Raw genomic sequence first — 19,959 nt, 5'->3', positions numbered from 1 at the left:
CCCCGCCTCTCCCATTGTACTTATTTTTATGATACTTTCTATTTCCTTATTTTTTCTCTTGTAATCGGAATTGACTTGATGGTAATGAGTTTGGTTTGGTTTTTTTTATACATATAAAAACAAATTTGTTGCCACCCAGTCAATTTCTACTCACAGCAACACTATTGGAAAGAGTAGAACTGCTCCATATGGTTTCCAAGATAGTAAATATTTATGGGAGCCGACTGCCATATCTTTTTCCTGCAGAGCAACTGGTGGGTTTGAAGCGCCAAGCTTTCAATGAGCAGCTGAGTGCTTAACTACTGTGCCACCAGGGCTCAATATACATATATATGTTGTTGTTGTTATGTGCCGTCGAGTTGGATCCGACTCATAGCGACCCCTCCTTGGGTTTCTGAGGCAGTATCACTTCGGAAGTAGATTGCCCCATCTTCCTTCCAAGGAGTGGCTGGTGGGTTTGAACCTGAACCGCCAGCCTTCTGGTTAGCAGTCAAGTGCCTTAGGCACTACGCTACCAGAGCTCCATATAGAGTCCTAAAAATTAAACATTCATATATATATATATATGAATTTTTGATATAAAATGGTATTATATTTTTCATTCTCTTTTGCTGTCTGACTTTTTCAATGAAGGGTTTGTTTTGAACATTTTGTCACATCAATTGATTTTATTTTAGAACATCTGTATTGGCTTCATTATATTGACCTAGATATACCATAATTTATTTAACCACTTCCTTATTGTCAGACATTTAAGTTGTTTCCAGTTTTTTTCTCTAGTATAAATAATATTTGTAACGAAGTTTTTGCATATATAATATAGTTACTTGGGTTACATTTCTAGAAGTGACTTGCTGGATCACAGGGTAGAGACACTAGTCTATATACTTGTTTATTGTAATTATGATAAATTATTTATTATTTATTTATTGCTTTTGTCTGCCCTCCTTTATTACAATATAAGCCTCATGAGGTCAGAGAACGTCTGGTGTTGCAGTACATAGTAGGGCCTCAATAGATATTTCTTGAATGAATAAATGGATATTTTAAAAATGTTTTATATACAGTATCAAATAATGTTCTAGAGAAAATGTGGAAATTTGTATTCTGTTTCTCTCAGGTCCTACCTATCCTGAGCATTAAAATAAAAATACAAACATGTTGTAAAGAAAATTTAAACCTTCCATAATTTTACTTTCTATCCATTTACAGAAAGATGAACCAGGATCCATATCTCATATCATAAACAAAAGCTAACTCAAAATGGATCAAAGATCTAAATGTAAAATTTAAAAGTATAAAAATCATTAAAGAAAAAATAGGAGCAAACTTAGGGGCCTTAATCCATTGCATAAATATACCATCAGACGTAACTAAAAATGCAGAAAAAGCAAAAGACAAATTATATGACTTAGGTAGTCCTAAAAATTAAACATTTATGCATATCAAAAGACTTCACCAAAAGCATAAAAAGAGAATCTACAGACTGGGAAAAAATCTTTGGCAATGACATATCAGACAAAGGACTAATCTCTAAAATTATAGAAAACTTCAACACTTCAGCAACAAAAAGACAGACAATCCAATTAAAATATAGGCAGAGGACGTGAACAGACATTTCACCAAAGAAGACATTCAGGCAGCCAACAAACACATGGAGAAATGCTCATGATCATTAGCCATTAGAGAGCTGCAAATCAAAACAACAATGAGATATCATCTCCCCTCAGTATTAATAGCAAAGTTCATAAAAAACAGGAAACAACAAATGCTGGTGAGGGTGTGGAGAGACTGGAACCCTCATACACTGCTGGTGGGACTGTACAACAATATAACCACTGTGGAAAATGGTATGGCACTTCCTTAAAAAAAATGGAAATAGAAATACCATTATGATCCAGCAATTCTACTAGGTATATATCCTAGAGAAATAAGAGCCTTGACACAAACAGATGTATGCACACCCATGTTCATCACAATAGCAAAAAGACGGAAACAACCTAAGTGCCAAACAATGGATGAATGGATAAACTATAGTACACACACATACAGTGAACACATATTCTTAACGCGGTGTTAAGAATAAGAATAATGATGAATCTGTGAAACACCTCATAACATGGATGAACCTGGAGGATATTCCAAAACCAAACTCACTGCCATCGAGTTGGATCCAACTCATAGTGATCCCTCCTTGGGTTTCTGAGGCAGTATCACTACAGAAGTAGATTGCCCAATCTTCCTTCTGAGGAGTGGCTGGTGGTGGAGGACATTATGCTGAATAAAATTAGTCAATCACAAAAGAACAACTATTGTATGAGACTGGTATTAGAAAAAGTAAAAAAAAAAAAAAACAACTCTACACACAGAAACATCATTTGAAGTTTACTAAGGGTGAGAGGGGAAGGAAGGTACATCACTAACTAGAGGATAGACAAGTATTAACTTAGGTGAAGGGAAAGGCAATACATAGTAAGGGGAAGGTAAGCACAAAATGATCAAGGCAAAGGAAGACACTGGAAGCAGCAAAGGCAATAAAGGTAAATACTATTATATATACAATCCTGCTATAATAGTAATAACAATAATGTGCAATTGGATACATACATAGACACATAATTTGAACCAGTGTGAGAAGGTGAATGGGACTATACCCATGAATATACATAAGCTCAACAGAGGGTATTTCTACATATATTTTTCTATATGCTGCAAATATATCCATGAATATAGTTGCACATATTTTCAATCACCTCATATGCATATGAAAGCTGGACAGTGAATAAAGAAGACCAAAGACAAGTTGATGCTTTTGAGTTGTGGTGTTGGTGAATAATACTGAAAGTACGGTAGACTGCCACAAGAGCAAACAAATCTGTCGTGGAAGAAGTGCAGTTGGAATGTTCCTTGGAAGCAAGAATGCCCAGACTTCATCTCAGCTACTTTGATCATGTTGTCAGAAGGGACCATTCCCTGGAGAAGAATATCATGCTTGGTAAAGTGGAGGGTCAACAAAAAAGGGGAAGGCCCTCAACGAGATGGGTTGACATGGTGGCTGCAACTATGGGCTCAGGTACAGTAGGGATTATGAGGCTGGCACAGGACCAGGCAGTGTTTTGTTCTGTTGTACATAGGGTTGCAATGAGTCGGAGCCGACTTGATGGCACTTAACAACATAGTAGCACATACAGGAGCTAAGTTATGAAAACTTCTTAGCAATAATCAAACACCTTGAGAGAATGAGTCATTGGGCCTGGGGCTCAAGACCCTGGTCTCAGGGGACATCAAAGTCCATTGGCATAACATAGTCCACAAAGACAGTGTTCTACATCCTACTTTGGTAAGTAGCAAGTGGGGTCTTAAAAGCTTGTGAGCAGCCATCTAAGGTGCAAATTATTGGTCTGTCTGTCTAGAGCAAAGAAGAGTAAGAAAATCAAAAGACACATGGAAAAATTAGTCCAGAGGACTAATGGGCTATGGGAATCCCAGCCTCAATGACCCTGAGATAAGAACTAGATGGTACTTGGCTGCCACAACCAACTGCTCTGAAGAGTCCCTAGAGGCACAGATAGTCTGACTCGGCTGCAAACCTAAAGGTTGCCTGTTTGCACCCACTCAGCAATACCACTGAAGAACCAGGCCTGGTGAGCTGCTTTTCTAAAATTACAGCCAACCCCACTCCGTAGCATATGGAAGTGCTACAAATAAACAAATGCCTCAGCCAACTGCTCTGAAAGGGATCACAATTGAAGGTCCTGGATAGAGTAGGAGAAAAATGTGGAAAAAAAACACACCTCAAAATAATAATAATAATAAAAAAGACCAGGCTTAGTGGTCAAATAGAGACTGACTATGGCCTTTAGACACCCTTCAAGCTGGAACTGAACTCACTTGCATGGCTCAACTTTCAGCCAAATGATAGACAAACCTGTAAGGTGAACAGTATCACCAGAGAGGTATGCACTCAGAACAATCAACTATAGGAGATTAAAAGAGGAGCATTTCCCCAGGGATAAAAGCTCAAAGGGCAGGCAGGGATTTGAAAGGATAAATGTAAACAAAACACAGGAAGGAACTAGAAGAGTGCTCTCACATTTTGGGGATTGCTATCACTGTCATGAAACAATACTTCTATGAATTATTGAATGGAAAACCAATTTGCTTTGTAAACTTTCCCCAAAATTACAATAAAAAGTTAACAAATAAGTGAATGACTTCTTGACAAAGAAATTGTAGTCTCTGCTGATTACGACATACACATATATACAGCCTACAGCATGTACATATGTGTGTGTATACACATATACAAGCATATATGTGTGTGTGTGTGTGTGTGTATATATAAATGGGAGCTCTGGTGGCATAGTGCCTAAGGCATTAGACTGCTAACCAGAAGGCTGGCAGTTCAAACCCACCAGCCGCTCCTTGGAAGGAAGGTTGGACAATCTACTTCCGTAGTGATACTGCCTCAGAAACCCAAGGAGGGGTTGCTATGAGTTGGGTCCAATTCGACAGCACATAACAACAACAACAACAGAGGTGGTTGGGAGGGGGAAGGGGAGGTTATTGCTTAAGTGTTGCTGAGTTTCTGTTAAAGGTGATGAAAAAAATTGGAAATGGATGGTAAGGATGGCTACACAACATATATACACTGCCATCAAGTCGAATCCAACTCACAGCGACACCTCCTTGGGTTTCCGAGGCGGGGTAACTACGGAAGTAGATTGTCCAACCTTCCTTCCCAGGAGCGGCTGGTGGGTTTGAACCGCCAGCCTTCTGTTTAGCAGTCTAATGCTTCAGGCACTATGCCACCAGAGCTCCCTATATACGCATATGTATAACTTTTTTTAGCTTATTCAACTCTAAATAAAATAAATTCCATTTCTCCAAGTAGAGTGAAAGTGGCCTATTTTAATTTGATCACTTAATATAATTACTTAGTTTCAATATTGGTCTAAGTATCCAAATTCTGAAAGAGTAATGCTAAAGAAACTCATAAATTTCTTTTTTTAGTAGATCAGGTTTGATTCTCTTTGACCATATATTTTACTTATATAGCCATTTTTTTCAATAATGTTATTTCCATTTTTGTTAATAATGACATTTTAAAATCTTAACTGAAGCTGTACTCATATCTATTTCCCACTGATATCTGTGTCTCTACAGGCCCGGGTCCTTTTTGTGCTTATTGTGCTGATCCAGCTCACCATCCTCATTATTTTTAGGTTACGAAGACATCCTGAGCTTAAAGGTTAGTCATAGTTCCTTTAATTATTAGAAGACTTTATTTTAGAGTTATCGCATAATATCTTAACTAATACTAAGTGACTATCAATATAAATTGTCTTTGCATGACCTCTCTGAATTGCATCCTTCAAACTAGTATACTATTTCCAGAACATCCTATCTTGAAAAGAATCAATGTTTTGTGGCTACCTGGCTGGAAAATGAGGGGCTCAACTAAACTGGGGAGGGAGCCAAACCACAATATAGCTCAAAGTGACCAATTTTTAATACAAAACCAAAACCAAACCCACTGCCGCCCAGTCAGTTCTGACTCACAGCAACCCCCATTGGGTTTCCGAGGCAGTAAATCTTTTTGGAAGTAATTGCTCCGTCTTTCTTCTACAGAGCAACTGGTGGGTTTGAACTGCCAGACTTCTCTGGTTAGCAGTCAAATGCCTTAGGCACTGAGCCACCAGATCTCCTTATTATTATTATTTTTTAAATACATTTTATTGAAATATAATTTATGTACAGTGAAATACACAAAACTAAAGTGACACAGATCAGTTTTTTTTTTTGTAGTGTTCCATTCCCTCCCCTCCCACCAGATCTCCTTATTTTTAATATAAGTAGTTATTTAATATAATTCTGAAACCTATTCATTACGAGAAAGCTACAGAAACTTAGTAAAAAAAGTGACTTTGCCTATTATGTCCCCGACCTCTCCTGACAGATATCTGTACCTGGATATATTCCCTCTCTATTATCTGGTACTATATTAACTGAAAATGAAGGTTAACTGATAATTACTAATATACAATCACTCTTAGAGTAATGTGAACTTTAATAGAGGGTCAGTGAGTTAGGAGGGCTCTACTCCCTAACCAGATTTCTTCCTGCTCTTTTAACCATTGTTATTCATGGTTGGGAGCCTGAGCCTTAGGAAAATATTTGGCCATAGTCCCAATCATGTTTCCTCTCAGACTTCTTAAGAATGATTTATGAATAGCTGACTCTTCCCTCACTTGCCTCAAAAATCCAGAAACCAAATTCACTGCCATCAAGTCGATTTTGACTTATAGCGACCACCATTGGGTTTCCAAGGCAGTAACTCTTTATGGAAGTAGATTGCCCCATCTTCCTTCTGTAGAGTGGGCTTGTGGGTTTGAGCTGCCAACCTTCTGGTTAGCAGTCAAATGCCTTAGGTGCTGTGCCACCAGAGCTCCTTCACTTGCCCTAAATGCCATATATGAAAATGCCTACTTTGATGCCTGGCACATAGCAGGTGCTCAATAAATAGCTGTGAATTCTATTGAATCTCACCCCATTGAGGAAGTAAATAAAGATTTGCCATACCATCTCTGATAGTTGCTAAAAAATCTGCCAAGCCTTTATAGGTGTGGTTTTGGAACATTAAAAGGGTCTTTGGCTGTTTATTTCCTTCTAGTTTCCCTTCAATAAACTTAGGCTGATACTACCTTAGATAGTGGTGCTTTTAATGGTCTTTTGGAATAATCAGCTTCCCATAGGTATGTTCAGACATTTAATTATGCCTTTTTCTACTAAAATATCTCTTTATAAACATACCTGTTTAAAAACACTATCTAAAGAGTTACAAAATATAGGTTTGAGTAGATAACCTTTCTCACTAATTTTTAACTATTTCCATCATTTACTTCTTAATTTAACTTTGGTTCTATCAATTGACCCTTCTTAGGCTGATAGCTAGTAAGTGAGTTAAGAGGGATAACCTTTTCTGTTGCCCTACATTCTTTGATTTGCTTGAAAACCTCTTTTCTCTTTTCATTCATCACACTTCATTGCAGTGGTTCCCAACCTAGCAGCACATCAGAATCACGGATGTACCTTTTTGATATAAAATGATACATTTTTTATTCTCATATTGACTGAATCAAAATATTTGGGGAAGTGGTCTGGGAACTGCCATTTTCAAAAGTGTTTCCTAGGTGATTCTGAAGAGCTGCTTGACTATGTAAATCCAAAAAGAGAGAAGCAGAAGTAGTTACAACTTATTTATAACTATCAATAGGGCTTGTCTGTTCTAATCCTTTTGAAGATTGAGCGTGATTATTAATTTTAAAGGAACATTAAATTACATATTAATACTTTTCATTGACTAGTCCCCTTAATAACTGTAAGGAACAGCTACAGACCCTCTATTATCTGCTTTAAAATAACGTGTCCCTGTACAAATACAAGGATTCTAGTTTCAAAGTATATTTAGGCAGGATTGTGATATAAAATGGAAAGTTTCTCTGGCATTTTGGACCCTAACCCTAAAGATTGAATGAAAATGATTGAATTTTAAAAATATTCATTTGAATGCCAAGTATGGATAAAGATCCTGAAGTTATTTCATGGTCCACACATGGAAAGAAAGAAAAGTAGAACCCTTGGTTCTCAAGTTCACGCCCCGCCAAATCTTTGGCTGGCCACATTTTCCTTGTTCTTTCTGGGACACTGGACTCTGTTGATTACTCCTTTTTCCTTAAGAACCTCTGTTCTCTGTGTGTCAGTGTTACTGCACTATCCTGTTTTCTCTCATCCTTCTCTGATCCTTCTTTGTGTGTTTCCTTCACAGGCTTCTCTCGTAAACTTCAAATAAATGAGATCTGCTGCCCTCTACTTTTCTTCTTCTTCTTCTTCTTTTGAACATTCTGTCCCTTTTAGAAAACCTGTCACTTCTTTATATATATTTTCTCAAATTTTAATATCTGTTCCTGATCTTTCTCACTGAGTTGCCAAATGCCTACTAGATATTTCTACTAAGAAAATTCTCATATTCCCTCAAACCTGCTCCTCCTTTATTTTCCTATATCTCTTAATGGCACCATTATTCCCTATATCATTTTTCACTAATCCCCAGTCTTTGCTTCCTAATGCCAGTATATAACTAAAGCCTGTTAATCCTTTCTTCAAATGTTTCTTTCCTTTTTGAAGGCCACCAATGCCACGTCAATACCATCTCCTACATCCAGTCTCTCTATCTCCTCCATTCTCTCCCTCATTAGCAGATTACCCCCTCCTCATTTGTAGATTACTTCCTCATGGCATCTTATCCATAAGATCATTGCCATGTTCAAAAGCCTTTAGTTAGTCTCCAAAACTATGAATAAAGATCAGCCAAATATGCCAGACATTAAAGACCTTCCATAATCTGGTTTTACCTAACTGGCCATATCTTCAACCATTTACCTGTATTTCAGCCTGGACAATTTCTTCACATCCCATGCTCATTTTTGCTGCTTTGTTTTTTTCTCCTGCTATTATTCCTGATTTATATTACTTTTCTAAATTTATCTAATCCTTAGCTTCCTTTAAGGCTGAGCTCAAGCCCTCTCCTTCTATAACATTTTCTCCAAACATTCTAGGTCATGATGAGATCTTGCTTCTGTGTATCTCTATAGTCCTTCTTGACAATTAATTCTATACATCTCCTTGCTTTACGTAACCACTTCAAATGCATATACATTTTCCCTGTATACAATCTCCAGAGTGTAAGTTCCTCAAGGTAGGAACTCTATTTTCTCCTTCCTTTCTGTTTCCTCTAGCACTCAGCACTGATATATGTACATAATAGACAATAAATACTTGTTGAATTAAATTTTTCTTATCCTTTCATAACTTGGATGAAATACCTGGGATCAGGGACTGATGGTGGAGGAGTGAAGAAGAGGGTGGAACAGCTCCTTTCTGTGCTATATTAATGATTAAACAGCAAAAACGGTTAAATGGAAGAAAGTTAACTGAGTAGGTACTGTACATACTACTAAATGTTTTACTGCTTATATTTATTTTCAAAAATTCTATGTAAAAGTTTGAGAAGACACTATATGTGAATATTTTCCTGCACACAACATGAAAAATTAGGGGCCCCAGACTCATTATATAGGGGTACCAATATCTTTGCATAGTTATTTAAAATTTATAATATATTTTACCTTACTTAATCTCACTTAATCTTGACAACAATCCTGTGAAGTAGGTATTACCATTGCCACTGTAAAGATTAGAAAACTAAGGCTCGGGGAAGTTATGTAATTTGTCCAGTGTCTCATTACTAATAAGTGATAGAAGAGATGCAAAATTCATGTCTTCTAACTCAAGACATGCGTTCTTTACTGTAAACATTTCTCAATTTTGGCTGCACTTTACACTCCTTTGGGGGACTTTAAAGTCTCATTATATACACAGCACCCTAGAGCAATTCTATCAGAATCTCTAGGGTTGGGACCTAAGTATCAGTATTTTTTTAAAGCTCCTCAGATGATTTCAATGTGCAGTCAAGGCTAAAAAGCATTGCTCTGTCTAAAGCAATATTTCTCAATCCTGGCTGCTTAAAATCACCTGGGTTGCTGTGTAAGCTCCCCTAGAGAGCTAAATCAGAATCTCTGGAGTTAAAGTTTCCCAGGTTATTCTAATATTTTAATGTACAGCTGAAGTAGAGAATCCTTGCTTAGAATTTAAAGCATAGCTGCCAGTAAAGGTAAAAGAGTATTTTAATAAATAATTGTTATTATAACTGCATATGTAGACTAAGACTTTGAGAAGTACCAGACTAGAACAAAAAGGAATCGGAGAAAGAAATGAGTAGCAAGTATACAACACACAAAATGAGAAGGGTCATGTATTATCAGGCTTTATATGAAATTAACCATCAGCAGGCTGAACAATCGTTTAAGTATAAAGTGAATAGGCTGGCTATTAGCAAAGACATATCTTATTTAACTTATATCAGGGTATCTTTCACTGGGACCAGATCCTTAAATATTTCTCACTTCTAGTGTTGCTCAGTATATACTGAGTTTCCTATCATAGTCTTCTGCTGACTGGTTTATTATCAGTCACATTTATGAGTGAAATGGCTGGCTGGGGTTGAGGACCTGTGGCCACGGAATGGACTTCTCTGTGTCAAACTCTTACACTGAGGCTTTTTGGCACTATATTTTAGGAGAATGTTAATTTGGAGAGCCTTAGGGATCCCTTTGAATTGATAAAAGAGGATAGCTATAAGCTAAGAGCTGTATCAGTTATATGAAAGGAATATTTGGACAGATACTTATATTTAAGTTAAGATTGAAGAAATTCTCATGGAATCCAGACTTTCTGGAGCCATGGAAGCTGGGTGAACCCCTAAAACTGTTGCCCTGAAATAATCTTTAAACATTAAGCCAAAAATATCCCCTGAAGTCTTTTGTAAAACCAAACAACAGTTCAGCTTAACTAGTAAAGAATGTCTGCCTTGAGCACTGTGCTCTTTTAAGATCTACATATATGGGATCAAATTGACAACAACTTGAAAGATTAGATAGGAAACTTAGGGGACAGTGAGTTTACATTAGTAGGAGAGGAACAGTTCAGAAAAGCAGGGTGAGAATGGTTGCACACTTTGAAGAATGTAGTTAATATACTAAATTGTACCAGTAGAAATTGTTGCATTGGTATATGCTTTGCTGTATATATTCTCAACAACAAAAAGATTAGAATGAAGATATTTTTATTTCTTGCCGTAGGGAAATTTATACATTTGGAAACTAAATCCCATAGAAAACAGAGAGTTGATCATCCTTTCAAATAGCACTATCTTTCACTGTCTTTTAAACCTACATGAACATAAAGTAGCATAGAGTTCTGGCAGGTATTTCCTTATTGTATCAGTTGTCTCTCTCTATATATGTATCACAACCATACCCTTTCTTTGAACTTTCTGTCCTGTGCAATTCTAAGTGAATTAGTACATCAGGATTTCTAAAAACTTCTGAATTTAATGTGGGCTCATTTGTATATAGTTAAAATATAACAAATGATTTGCTGAATGTATAACAAATAGCCCATGGAAGTATTCTAGAAAATGTATAATGAAATTCAACTTTGCATGTGTTTACTGGATTTTTCAAATTTATTTTGTTTAGGACCTCCAGGATTTGTAAATCTGACCTCATTTTCCCTTCATGTATTGAGCAAAATAAACATTTTCTACTATTCTGTGTTGTTGCTGACCCTATATACAGTCTTTGGTAAGTAAATTAGGAAACCTGAAGTTGTAAAGAATTCTGCCAAAGGATATATAGAGCATTTTGACAATCGAGTTTTTTGGGCTCTTGAGGTCATATCGAATGGCACATGGCTCTTTCATATATCATTTCCTGGGACACAGTCTTAGAAAATAGAATTCTTTCCTAACATGTTTAAAGGACCTTTAGTCAACACCAAGTTAAGGGTGCCAAGAAAACAGTTAAGGAATTAATATTGTGCAGAAACCTAATGAAAGATAGAAATTCAGCTTAAATACCACCTCCTCAGGACAGACTACCTTAACGTTTTACTGTCTAATTTACACTTTTTATTTCCTTCATGCTCTTATCAGAATTTATGATTGCCTTATTATCTATCTTTTCATTAGAATAGCCGTTCACCTCCTTGCTTAGAACTAAGCATAATGCGCAGTGCATATGTTATGTGCTATCGAGTCAGCCCCAACTCATAGTGACCCCTCCTTGGGTTTCCGAGGCAGTATCACTACGGAAGTAGATTGCCCAACCTTCCTTCCGAGGAGTGCTGGTGGGTTTGAACTGCCAGCCTTCTGGTTAGCAGTCAAGTGCCTTAGGCACTATGCTCCCATTGTGTGGTTTTAAAAACTCAGCTCAAAAAAGAAAAAGAAACTGACATGAGCAATGAATTTAGGCATATCTAAATGCTTCTGTTGCATTTTTAATTATTATACCCTATACTTAAGAAGTTACTTAGCTACATACAGAAGCAGAAAACACTTCAAGTGTCTTTCATGCTTTTCGCTAGTGATTAGTGATTTTAATTTTTAGTGATTAAAAGCCAGTTAATTAGGAGTAGCATAGCCTAGTCTTAGTCTTGCTTCATACTTTTATGTCAACTTTAGACTTTTCTTTGCTCTGATAGTAACTCCTATCAGAAAACAGAAAGTATATAACACTTTACAATTCTGTATAACAAGCTATGTACATTCTGCTTTGGAGGTAAATTCTATCAGAAGATAGGTTGGAGCTCTTTCAGATAACCTGTCTTACACCCGGAGACAAAGAAAATGATTTGGTTCTGGGAATGTAAAAGAAAACATTAAAGGGCAGAAGTTGCTCTTTTTGTAAAAGTTGAAACTTGAAGAGAAAACACTTTTTTTAGGCTAATATGTCTTTAATGGAGTTTATATAATATATATCTGAGAAAGCTGTGTATGAGTTTTTAAACTTGGACTCTATTCTGACCAGCAAATGACAGTTATTTTCGTTTTGAAAAGGAAAGTCTGACTGTCCCTTATCACTCTTGACAATACAGTAGTAGTTCCTCAAACTCCACACTAAGAAGGACTGGTAAATAATAGGTAAAAAAGTCAGAATGGCATTGTAGGTGAAAAATTAAAATAAAGAAGCATGGTAAACTTTAGACATGTTAATCCTGATTGTGTAGTTGACGTAAAAAGTTATGACTGTACGTCATCAAGAAAAGATTAAAATACACTCATTATGCTATAAGAATGAGAAGTACACAAAAGTACATTTTAGAAAGATTTTCATCAAAAAGTAGTTTAAAAATATTTATTGCTTAGAGGAGTAAATCTCAGCTATCTGGAAAATAAACATCTTTGGAACATCTCTTTGCTTCTTAAAGGAAACGATAGTGCTTTATATTAAAGTTATTGCAATGAAATCTAAAATTAGTAAATGAGCTCTAATAAGTTTCTGCAATCTACAAGCTACGTATTTATTCTAAGTATAGCTTTTATAATCAGAGAAATATGGAGGTAGAGAGTAAGTAATTAATGTGTAATTAGACATTAGTTGCAATATAGATACTAGCAAGTGAAAAGTGATGCAAATAAAATGCTTATAGATGACTAGTCTCATACCTCTTTATTAGTCCTAGAAATGTATCTCCTGGATGTATGTAATCAGAGTCATAGTTACTCAATCTCCTTTCCTATCCATAATATCCATTGCCTCTTTCAGGACCATGGTTTGTTGGTGAAATCATTACAGGAAAATTGGGTTGCTGCTTTTCTTTTGGGATCTTTGTTGATGGACATTTCCTACAAGGCAGCTTAACATTTATAGTTGGAATTCTCCAGGTAAGAAGTTGGAAAAGGAATTTAAGAATACCTTGGCCTTGTTAGACTAATAGCAGCATTACAGTTATGAATTAAATTCAAAGTCTCAAATTAAATACTATAGATTATCTTTCCTACTTTGCTGTCCGGGCAATCTCTAATAATTGGTGGTTTTTTGTGTGTGTTTAGAATACTTCCTAAGCACTTTCTTCTACCACTCTCTTGTAAACATCTAAAATATGTTTTTGGAGGGCAGGATTTGTAAGAGGTAAAGGAGATTTTTGTTGTTGTTATTTGTTTGTTTCCTTGTGCTTTTTCATTGACAGAAAATGAAATAAGGGGCTTATAGTAGAATGACAAGAGTTCTGAGTAAACCAAAATTGATTAGGATTGATGAAGAAACAATACTTGTCAGGGGGAAGAAATAAAAACAGACATGCAAGAAAAGTGGGTCATTCATCCAATGGAAACAACAATGGACAAAAAGCAGATTTGAGCTTTTCAGTGATGTCTTAGGAAGATACTTGCTTGGGAAACACTGATGCATTAAGTTTATATTTGGATTAAGAGTCTTTTAAAAAGAGCAAACACAGAAAGAGCCCTGGCCCACAGCAAATTTCCATAAACAGATTTCAAAGGTATTTACCTGATAGTTACTATATTTTACTCACCTAATGGGGCTAACCAAAATCTGAGGTCGTAATCTGAAGTTTAGGAAGAGATCAAAACACATTGTTCAAAATGAGTTCAAAGCCCTTATACCAGGGCAGTAAAACATGATCAGCAGGATTGCAGACAGCCAAAATAGGCAAGACCTCAGCCTAGCAAACACTGACTACAGGCCAGAACATTGTCTGCATGACAGCATTATATATGTGAATAGGTCCTGGGTCCAGTTTAGTTTTCCATTATGTAGATGGAGGTTGCACCTTAGAGCACTCTTTTACCAAGTAAAACCAGAACCTTGCCCAAAGACTTTTTTTTTCTTGTTTACATTCATAATTTAATAAATAGTACACAAAACTGGATTTTATGTGACATGCAAGCCCATGACTCCCAAATCTATATCTCTAGCCTAGACCTCTTCTCTGCACTTCAAGTGCCTATGTATCTGTCATTTCACATCTTCCCTTAGATGTCTAACAGGCATCTCAATATCATGTATCTTAATAGAACCTTTAATTTCCATCTCCAAACCTGTTCTTTCCCCCAGTTCTTTCCAATTTCAATAAATGGTTCCACCATTCACCCAGTTTCTCCAGGATGTATCCTCAGTTCTTTCCTCATACTCTGAATCTAGTCCATTAGCAAATCATACTTTGTTTGATCTACCTCCAGTACATACCTTGAATCCAACCACTTGTTTCTATCTTTGCTGCCACCAACTTAGTCATAATTATTTCTTGCCTGGGCTACTATAATGATCTCTAACTAGTTAGTCTTCCTACTCCTACTCTTGTTCCCCTATTATCAGTTTGCCACAAAGCATCCATTGTGATCTTTTTAGGACCTGAATCAGCTCACTCAATTCTCAGATTAAAATCTTTTAAGCCGAGCAGTGACATAATCTGGGTCCTGCTGACTGCCCCAGTCTTCACTAGGTTTGTCATGCCCCAGGCACGCTGGCCTTAAAGAGACCAAAGCCTCTCCCACCTTTGGGCTTTTTATCTTCCTTCTGCCTGGAATGCACTTACCTCCACTGACTCATTCCTGTCCTCAGGCCTCAGAGAGGTCATCTCCCACTTACACTTGTGACCCAATTATTTCTTTCATTGAATTTACCACAATCTGTAATTACTTTTTTTTTTTTTTTTTGTCTGTCTCCTTGTTAGAGTGTAAGCCCTTAGAGTGGATCTTTTCAGACTTGTCTATAGCTGAGTCTAGCACAATGCCTTCCACCTAATGGGTGCCCAATAAATATCTGTTGAATAAATGAATGAATCATACAGAACTTAAGTTTGTATTATAACTTAAAGCTTCTGATTTGTATTCCAGTACTCAGTATGCTGCCTCAAAAAAAAAAAAAAAAGATAAGGGAAAAAATACTGATACTCAAGTCCTCCTTGGCTGAAAAAAGAAAAATGAGTATGAGTATATAGAAGTGTGTGTATATAGGTATATATACATATGTTGTTGTTGTTATTTGCTGTCGAGTCGGACCTGACTCATAGCGACCCCTCCTTGGGTTTCCGAGGAAGTATCACTACGGAAATAGATTGCCCCATCTTCCTTCCGAGGAGTGGCTGGTGGGTTTGACCCGCCAGCCTTCTGGTTAGCAGTCAAGTGCCTTAGGCACTATGCTACCAGAGCTCCCTTATACACATATTCAATTCAATTTCAACTTAAACACTATGAATATCTGTTAGTGTGATAGTATATTGAAAGCTGGGGAATTCAACATAAATGAAATGATACCTGCCTTTAAGATAACAAGAGGACACAAGCAAATACAAAAACTATAAATCAACTGTTGTGTTATAAGTAAGTGATCAAATGAGAAAGAAACAGAGAGCTAACCCCCAAAGAGAGAAAGTAACATATTCTTGGGATCCACGGATAATGAGACCTGATCCCTCCAAGGCTTAGTGGTAAGCTAATGGTTCTGCTCTGCTCCTCTTTCCAGCTGGTGTTTTTTAACATACCCTTGATGGCTTACCTGTGTTGGAGCTTGTTGCAGCGGTGCTTTGGTCACAACTTCAGGTCTCATCTCCACCATGGAAAATACTTGAAGATTATACCTGTTTACCTACTTATTCTACTATTATACATCTGGCAGGTTTATTCCTGCTACTTTCTTCATGTGACTTACGGCACCCTGGCTTTTTTCTTCTCCCCTTTGCGGACCTGGTTGACACTACTGACACCCATTCTCATTCGTTGTGTATGGACACTGAACCCCACTGAGCTTGGAGCCTTCATTGTGCACTTAAAAAGCCACCTGAGCTCCTGAAGGCCATGCTTCACCATCAGCAGGTGGGCCAAACTCCAGTTTCCACCTCTAGTGCAGGCCCTGCACCAGTAAGTAGCAGGTGGAATGCCAGTATTGGTGGGAAAGCTTAAGGAAGCTGCTGCTCTTTGGACAACTGGGATTAGAGGGATTACCCACTACTGATTGCTGCAGAATGGACTGGAGAAAAATCTCTAATTAATGCTGTGATTTTTTTCTTCCCCAAGAAGGCAAAAGGTTGATTTACCTTTGTGAAGAGAAAGCCCTAATCTAGGATATCCACAGGGTGGATCAGCTGGCTGGATGAATGTATCTGAGGCCCAGGGTGTTTGGGTTACCCCACATAAAGCACCTAGTACAGTACCTGGCGCTCAGCAGCCGCCGGGGGGTTCCATTTTAGGAGCAGAAACTTGGCACTTGGACCCAACCCTAACTGCCTTTGGAGATAATAGCTCCTAGCCCTATTTTCCTGCAGGGTTATGGCTCTCTGCTTCCGTGGTTGGGGGTGTTTTCAACTAAATAAATGAATGAATGAATAAGCAACCAATATGACCCCTTGCCTGCCTCAGGAGTGGGAGGAGGCGTGTCTTAGTTTCTGAGGGCGGGAGGAAGCGTTGCCTGTCCTCTTGAGTCGGTGGAGGCGTGGCTCTGCCTCTGGGTAGAGTGGGGCGTGGCCGAGCTCCTGGGGCAGGGCTTGAAGCGTTGTTGCCGGAAACGGATCCTCGTCTATGGCTCCCGGAAGTGGACTGGTTTCTGCATTGCGTCTCTGGCAGCAGCGGTGGCGACACTGGTCGTTTCCAGGCAAGCGACTGAGATGGCGAGCACAGCTGCACCTGCATCCGCCGTTCCCACCCTGGCTCAGCCTTTGGAGCAGCTCCGGCACCTGGTAGAGGAGCTGCGGTTGCTCATGCCTAGAGTGCGGGGTGAGCTGACGCAGTGGGGTCGGAAGGTGACAGGCGGGTTGGGACTGTGGGAAGTAAGGCAAAGGTGGTGGCGGGGGGTTGGGTGGAAAAAGTAGGGGGCCGGAGGTGGCTCCGCTTACCCCCAGCTTTTGCTTTTGCCACTGGTATACACACGCTGCTCCCACAAGTCGGCGAAGCCCAGGAGAACACCGAGGAGTTTAATCGGGAGACGTTTTGGAAAAGACTAAGTAAGTGCTACTCTCATTGGAGACAGCTATCCCTTACCTCTCCCATTTATCCTTGGGCCGTTCTCCACCCTGAGCCGCGCCCCAACCCCTTTCCCTATTACTCTCCCATGGGGGTGACTGCCCTTCCCCGCCGCATTCTCACCTCACCTTACCCATCCTCGGCATGTGAAAGATGGAAGTATAAAAAGTTGATTTTTGACGGCGTTTTTGAGACGCCTCAGCCGGTAAGGGTGGAGAGGGAAAGCACTATCTTTAAAGTCTGTGCAGCAGCCGCAGCCTTATCCTTTTGCCATTAATAAATTGGCACCTGTCTCGTCCTCTTCCACTCTCCAGATGAGGCAGCTGTGAAAGTATCAAGGGAAGCCACGACTCTGACCGTAGCCTTCTCCCGACTTCCACTGCCGTCTCCACAGGTGGGCTTTGCTTTCCTGGTATCCTTGTCTGCCTCGTTATTCCCTAAGTATCCTCTCATTTTCTTTCCACCTTTTACACACAAGCTGGGGGATTTAATTCCCTCATCTGTCAAATGGCATTACAGTTCTTACTTCAGAAGACTGTCATGAAGACCAAATAAGGCAGTTGTGTAAAATTGCCAAATGTGTTACCTAGCAGGGAGTAGACAGGTCTTCTAAATATTGGTTCAATCTCAAGTTCAGCCTGATTAGCTCCTTTCTGATAACTTTTTTTTTAAAAAAAGGACTTGCTGTTTGTTTATGGAACTGTGGTGGTGTAGTGGTTAAGGCATTTGGCTGCTAACCAAAAGTTTGGTAGTAAACCCAACAGCTGCTCCCAGAAGAAAGATGAAGCAATCTGTTTCCATAAAGATTAACAGCCTTGGAAACCTGATGAGGTTGCTATGAATTGGAATTGATGCATTGGCAGTGAGTTTGTGTTTTTGTTTTTTGCTGTTTGTTTGCTACTTATTTACACATACATGATCTGCATCTGACAGGTGTGCGCACAAGCTCAGAGGCTCAGGTTATGGTAAATAGTTATTGGAGTTAGGATTTAGATTAGGGTCTATCTCATGTCTAAACTATGTATTTTCTGTTATATTACATAAACTCTTTTGGAATTATTTTTATATTGAATTAGTAACATGTTATGGTATGAAATTCAAAAGATATCAGCATTAAATGTGCTAAAAAGTTTATATCTTCTAACCCCAGTTTCTCATTTCTGCCTTCTTTCCTCAGTTCCTTTTGTATTATTCCATATAAATCTATATTTGTTATATACATTCATGTACACTTATTATACATGCCTTCTTCTTTTTCACACAAATGATGTTATGCCATAAATACTATTCTAGACTTGTAACTTGTAGCTGTTATAAACAGTGGTGTGGTAAATTGCCTGCTACTTACCAGCCACTCCTCGGAAGGAAGGTTGGACAATCTACTTCCCTAGTGATAGGTCCCCGGAAACCCAAGGAGGGGTTGCTGTGAGTTGGATCCAACTCGACAGCACATAACAACAACAACAACAGTCTTTGTGTATGTATTGTATATTGGTAGAAAAAAATTCCCAGAAGTGGAATTGCTAGAACAAAGAATTACACATTTTAGCTATTTATTATAAAAATAATGAAAATAAATGTGTAGGCCGGGACCAAATGTGCCTGGTTTCTCTAGAGCTAGGTATACCTAATTTGGAATTATGTTTATTTTAAAGTGACATTTTCATTGATATAAGGAGCTCTGATGGCATAGTGCCTAAGGCATTTGACTGCTAACCAGAAGGTTGGTGGTTCAAACCCACAAGCCACTCCACAGAAGGAAGACTGGGCAGTCTACTTCTGTAAAGATTTACTGCCCTGGAAACCCAAAGGGGATTACTGTGAGTCAGAATTGACTTGATGGCAGTGAGTTTGGTTTTTGGATTCATTGATTTGTTTAGTTCTCATGGTCTGTAGTTTCAATCTCTTTATCCAGAAGCTTTGAAATTATATAAATACTCTTTCACTGACCCTACAGTGATAAACTTTCTCTCCCTCCATGCCTCAGAGATCTGTGATGAGGAAACAAGAGATGACTTGTATGAGAGCGCTTTAAAAGCCTTGTGGAAGAAAGTCAGTATTTCTATTAAAGGGGCTAGTAATATTACCTTATTTTTCTGTACATACTCAGTACAGTCGTTTTATTCATGGATGAAAATTTACAGTTAGAAATTGGTTTTATTTGAATGACATATATTTGGGATCTCAGAACCTTAGTTCTACTGCAAATTAAAATGCAGTACATACTGATTGTGAAAACCACAGAGCTGATTGAGCTCTTACGGCTTTAAGCAGTGATCATTCAGGATTGTTTTTTAGTTTTGTTTTAATGCTAATCTATTATGGACTGATATTTTTCTAAAATTATGTGCTTGGATGTTGTATAATATCAAATTGCCATAAAAGTTTCTACATCCTGGTTCAACATTAGAAAAACAATCAACGTCATCCACCACATAAATAAAACAAAGGAGAAGAACCACATGATCATATCAATTGATGCAGAAAAGGCATTTGATAAAATCCAACACCCATTTCTG

The 19,959-nt window shown here is 38.1% G+C and overlaps 2 protein-coding genes across 2 annotated transcripts in view; both read left to right on the top strand.

The window, feature by feature from the left end:
* The window catches only part of TMEM62 (transmembrane protein 62), a 46,572-nt gene extending 30,298 nt beyond the window's left edge, over positions 1-16,274 (top strand). Inside the window, exons 11-14 of the mRNA XM_007935268.2 lie at positions 5,167-5,251; positions 11,160-11,264; positions 13,227-13,345; positions 15,948-16,274. Coding sequence (XP_007933459.1) covers positions 5,167-5,251; positions 11,160-11,264; positions 13,227-13,345; positions 15,948-16,274 — 636 coding nt within the window. The remainder of the gene's footprint in view (positions 1-5,166; positions 5,252-11,159; positions 11,265-13,226; positions 13,346-15,947) is intronic.
* Positions 16,275-17,085: 811 nt separating this feature from the next.
* CCNDBP1 (cyclin D1 binding protein 1) overlaps positions 17,086-19,959 on the top strand; it is a 13,848-nt gene continuing 10,974 nt past the window's right edge. The window contains exons 1-3 of the mRNA XM_007935267.2: positions 17,086-17,194; positions 17,362-17,421; positions 17,755-17,834. Of these exons, the coding sequence (XP_007933458.1) occupies positions 17,086-17,194; positions 17,362-17,421; positions 17,755-17,834 (249 nt within the window). The remainder of the gene's footprint in view (positions 17,195-17,361; positions 17,422-17,754; positions 17,835-19,959) is intronic.

The sequence above is a fragment of the Orycteropus afer genome, unplaced genomic scaffold (assembly GCF_000298275.1).
Source record: "Orycteropus afer afer isolate SDZICR_OR568_19922 unplaced genomic scaffold, OryAfe1.0 scaffold00026, whole genome shotgun sequence".
Classification (NCBI taxonomy): Eukaryota; Metazoa; Chordata; class Mammalia; order Tubulidentata; family Orycteropodidae; genus Orycteropus; species Orycteropus afer.
This window is presented reverse-complemented; position numbering and strand designations above follow the sequence as displayed.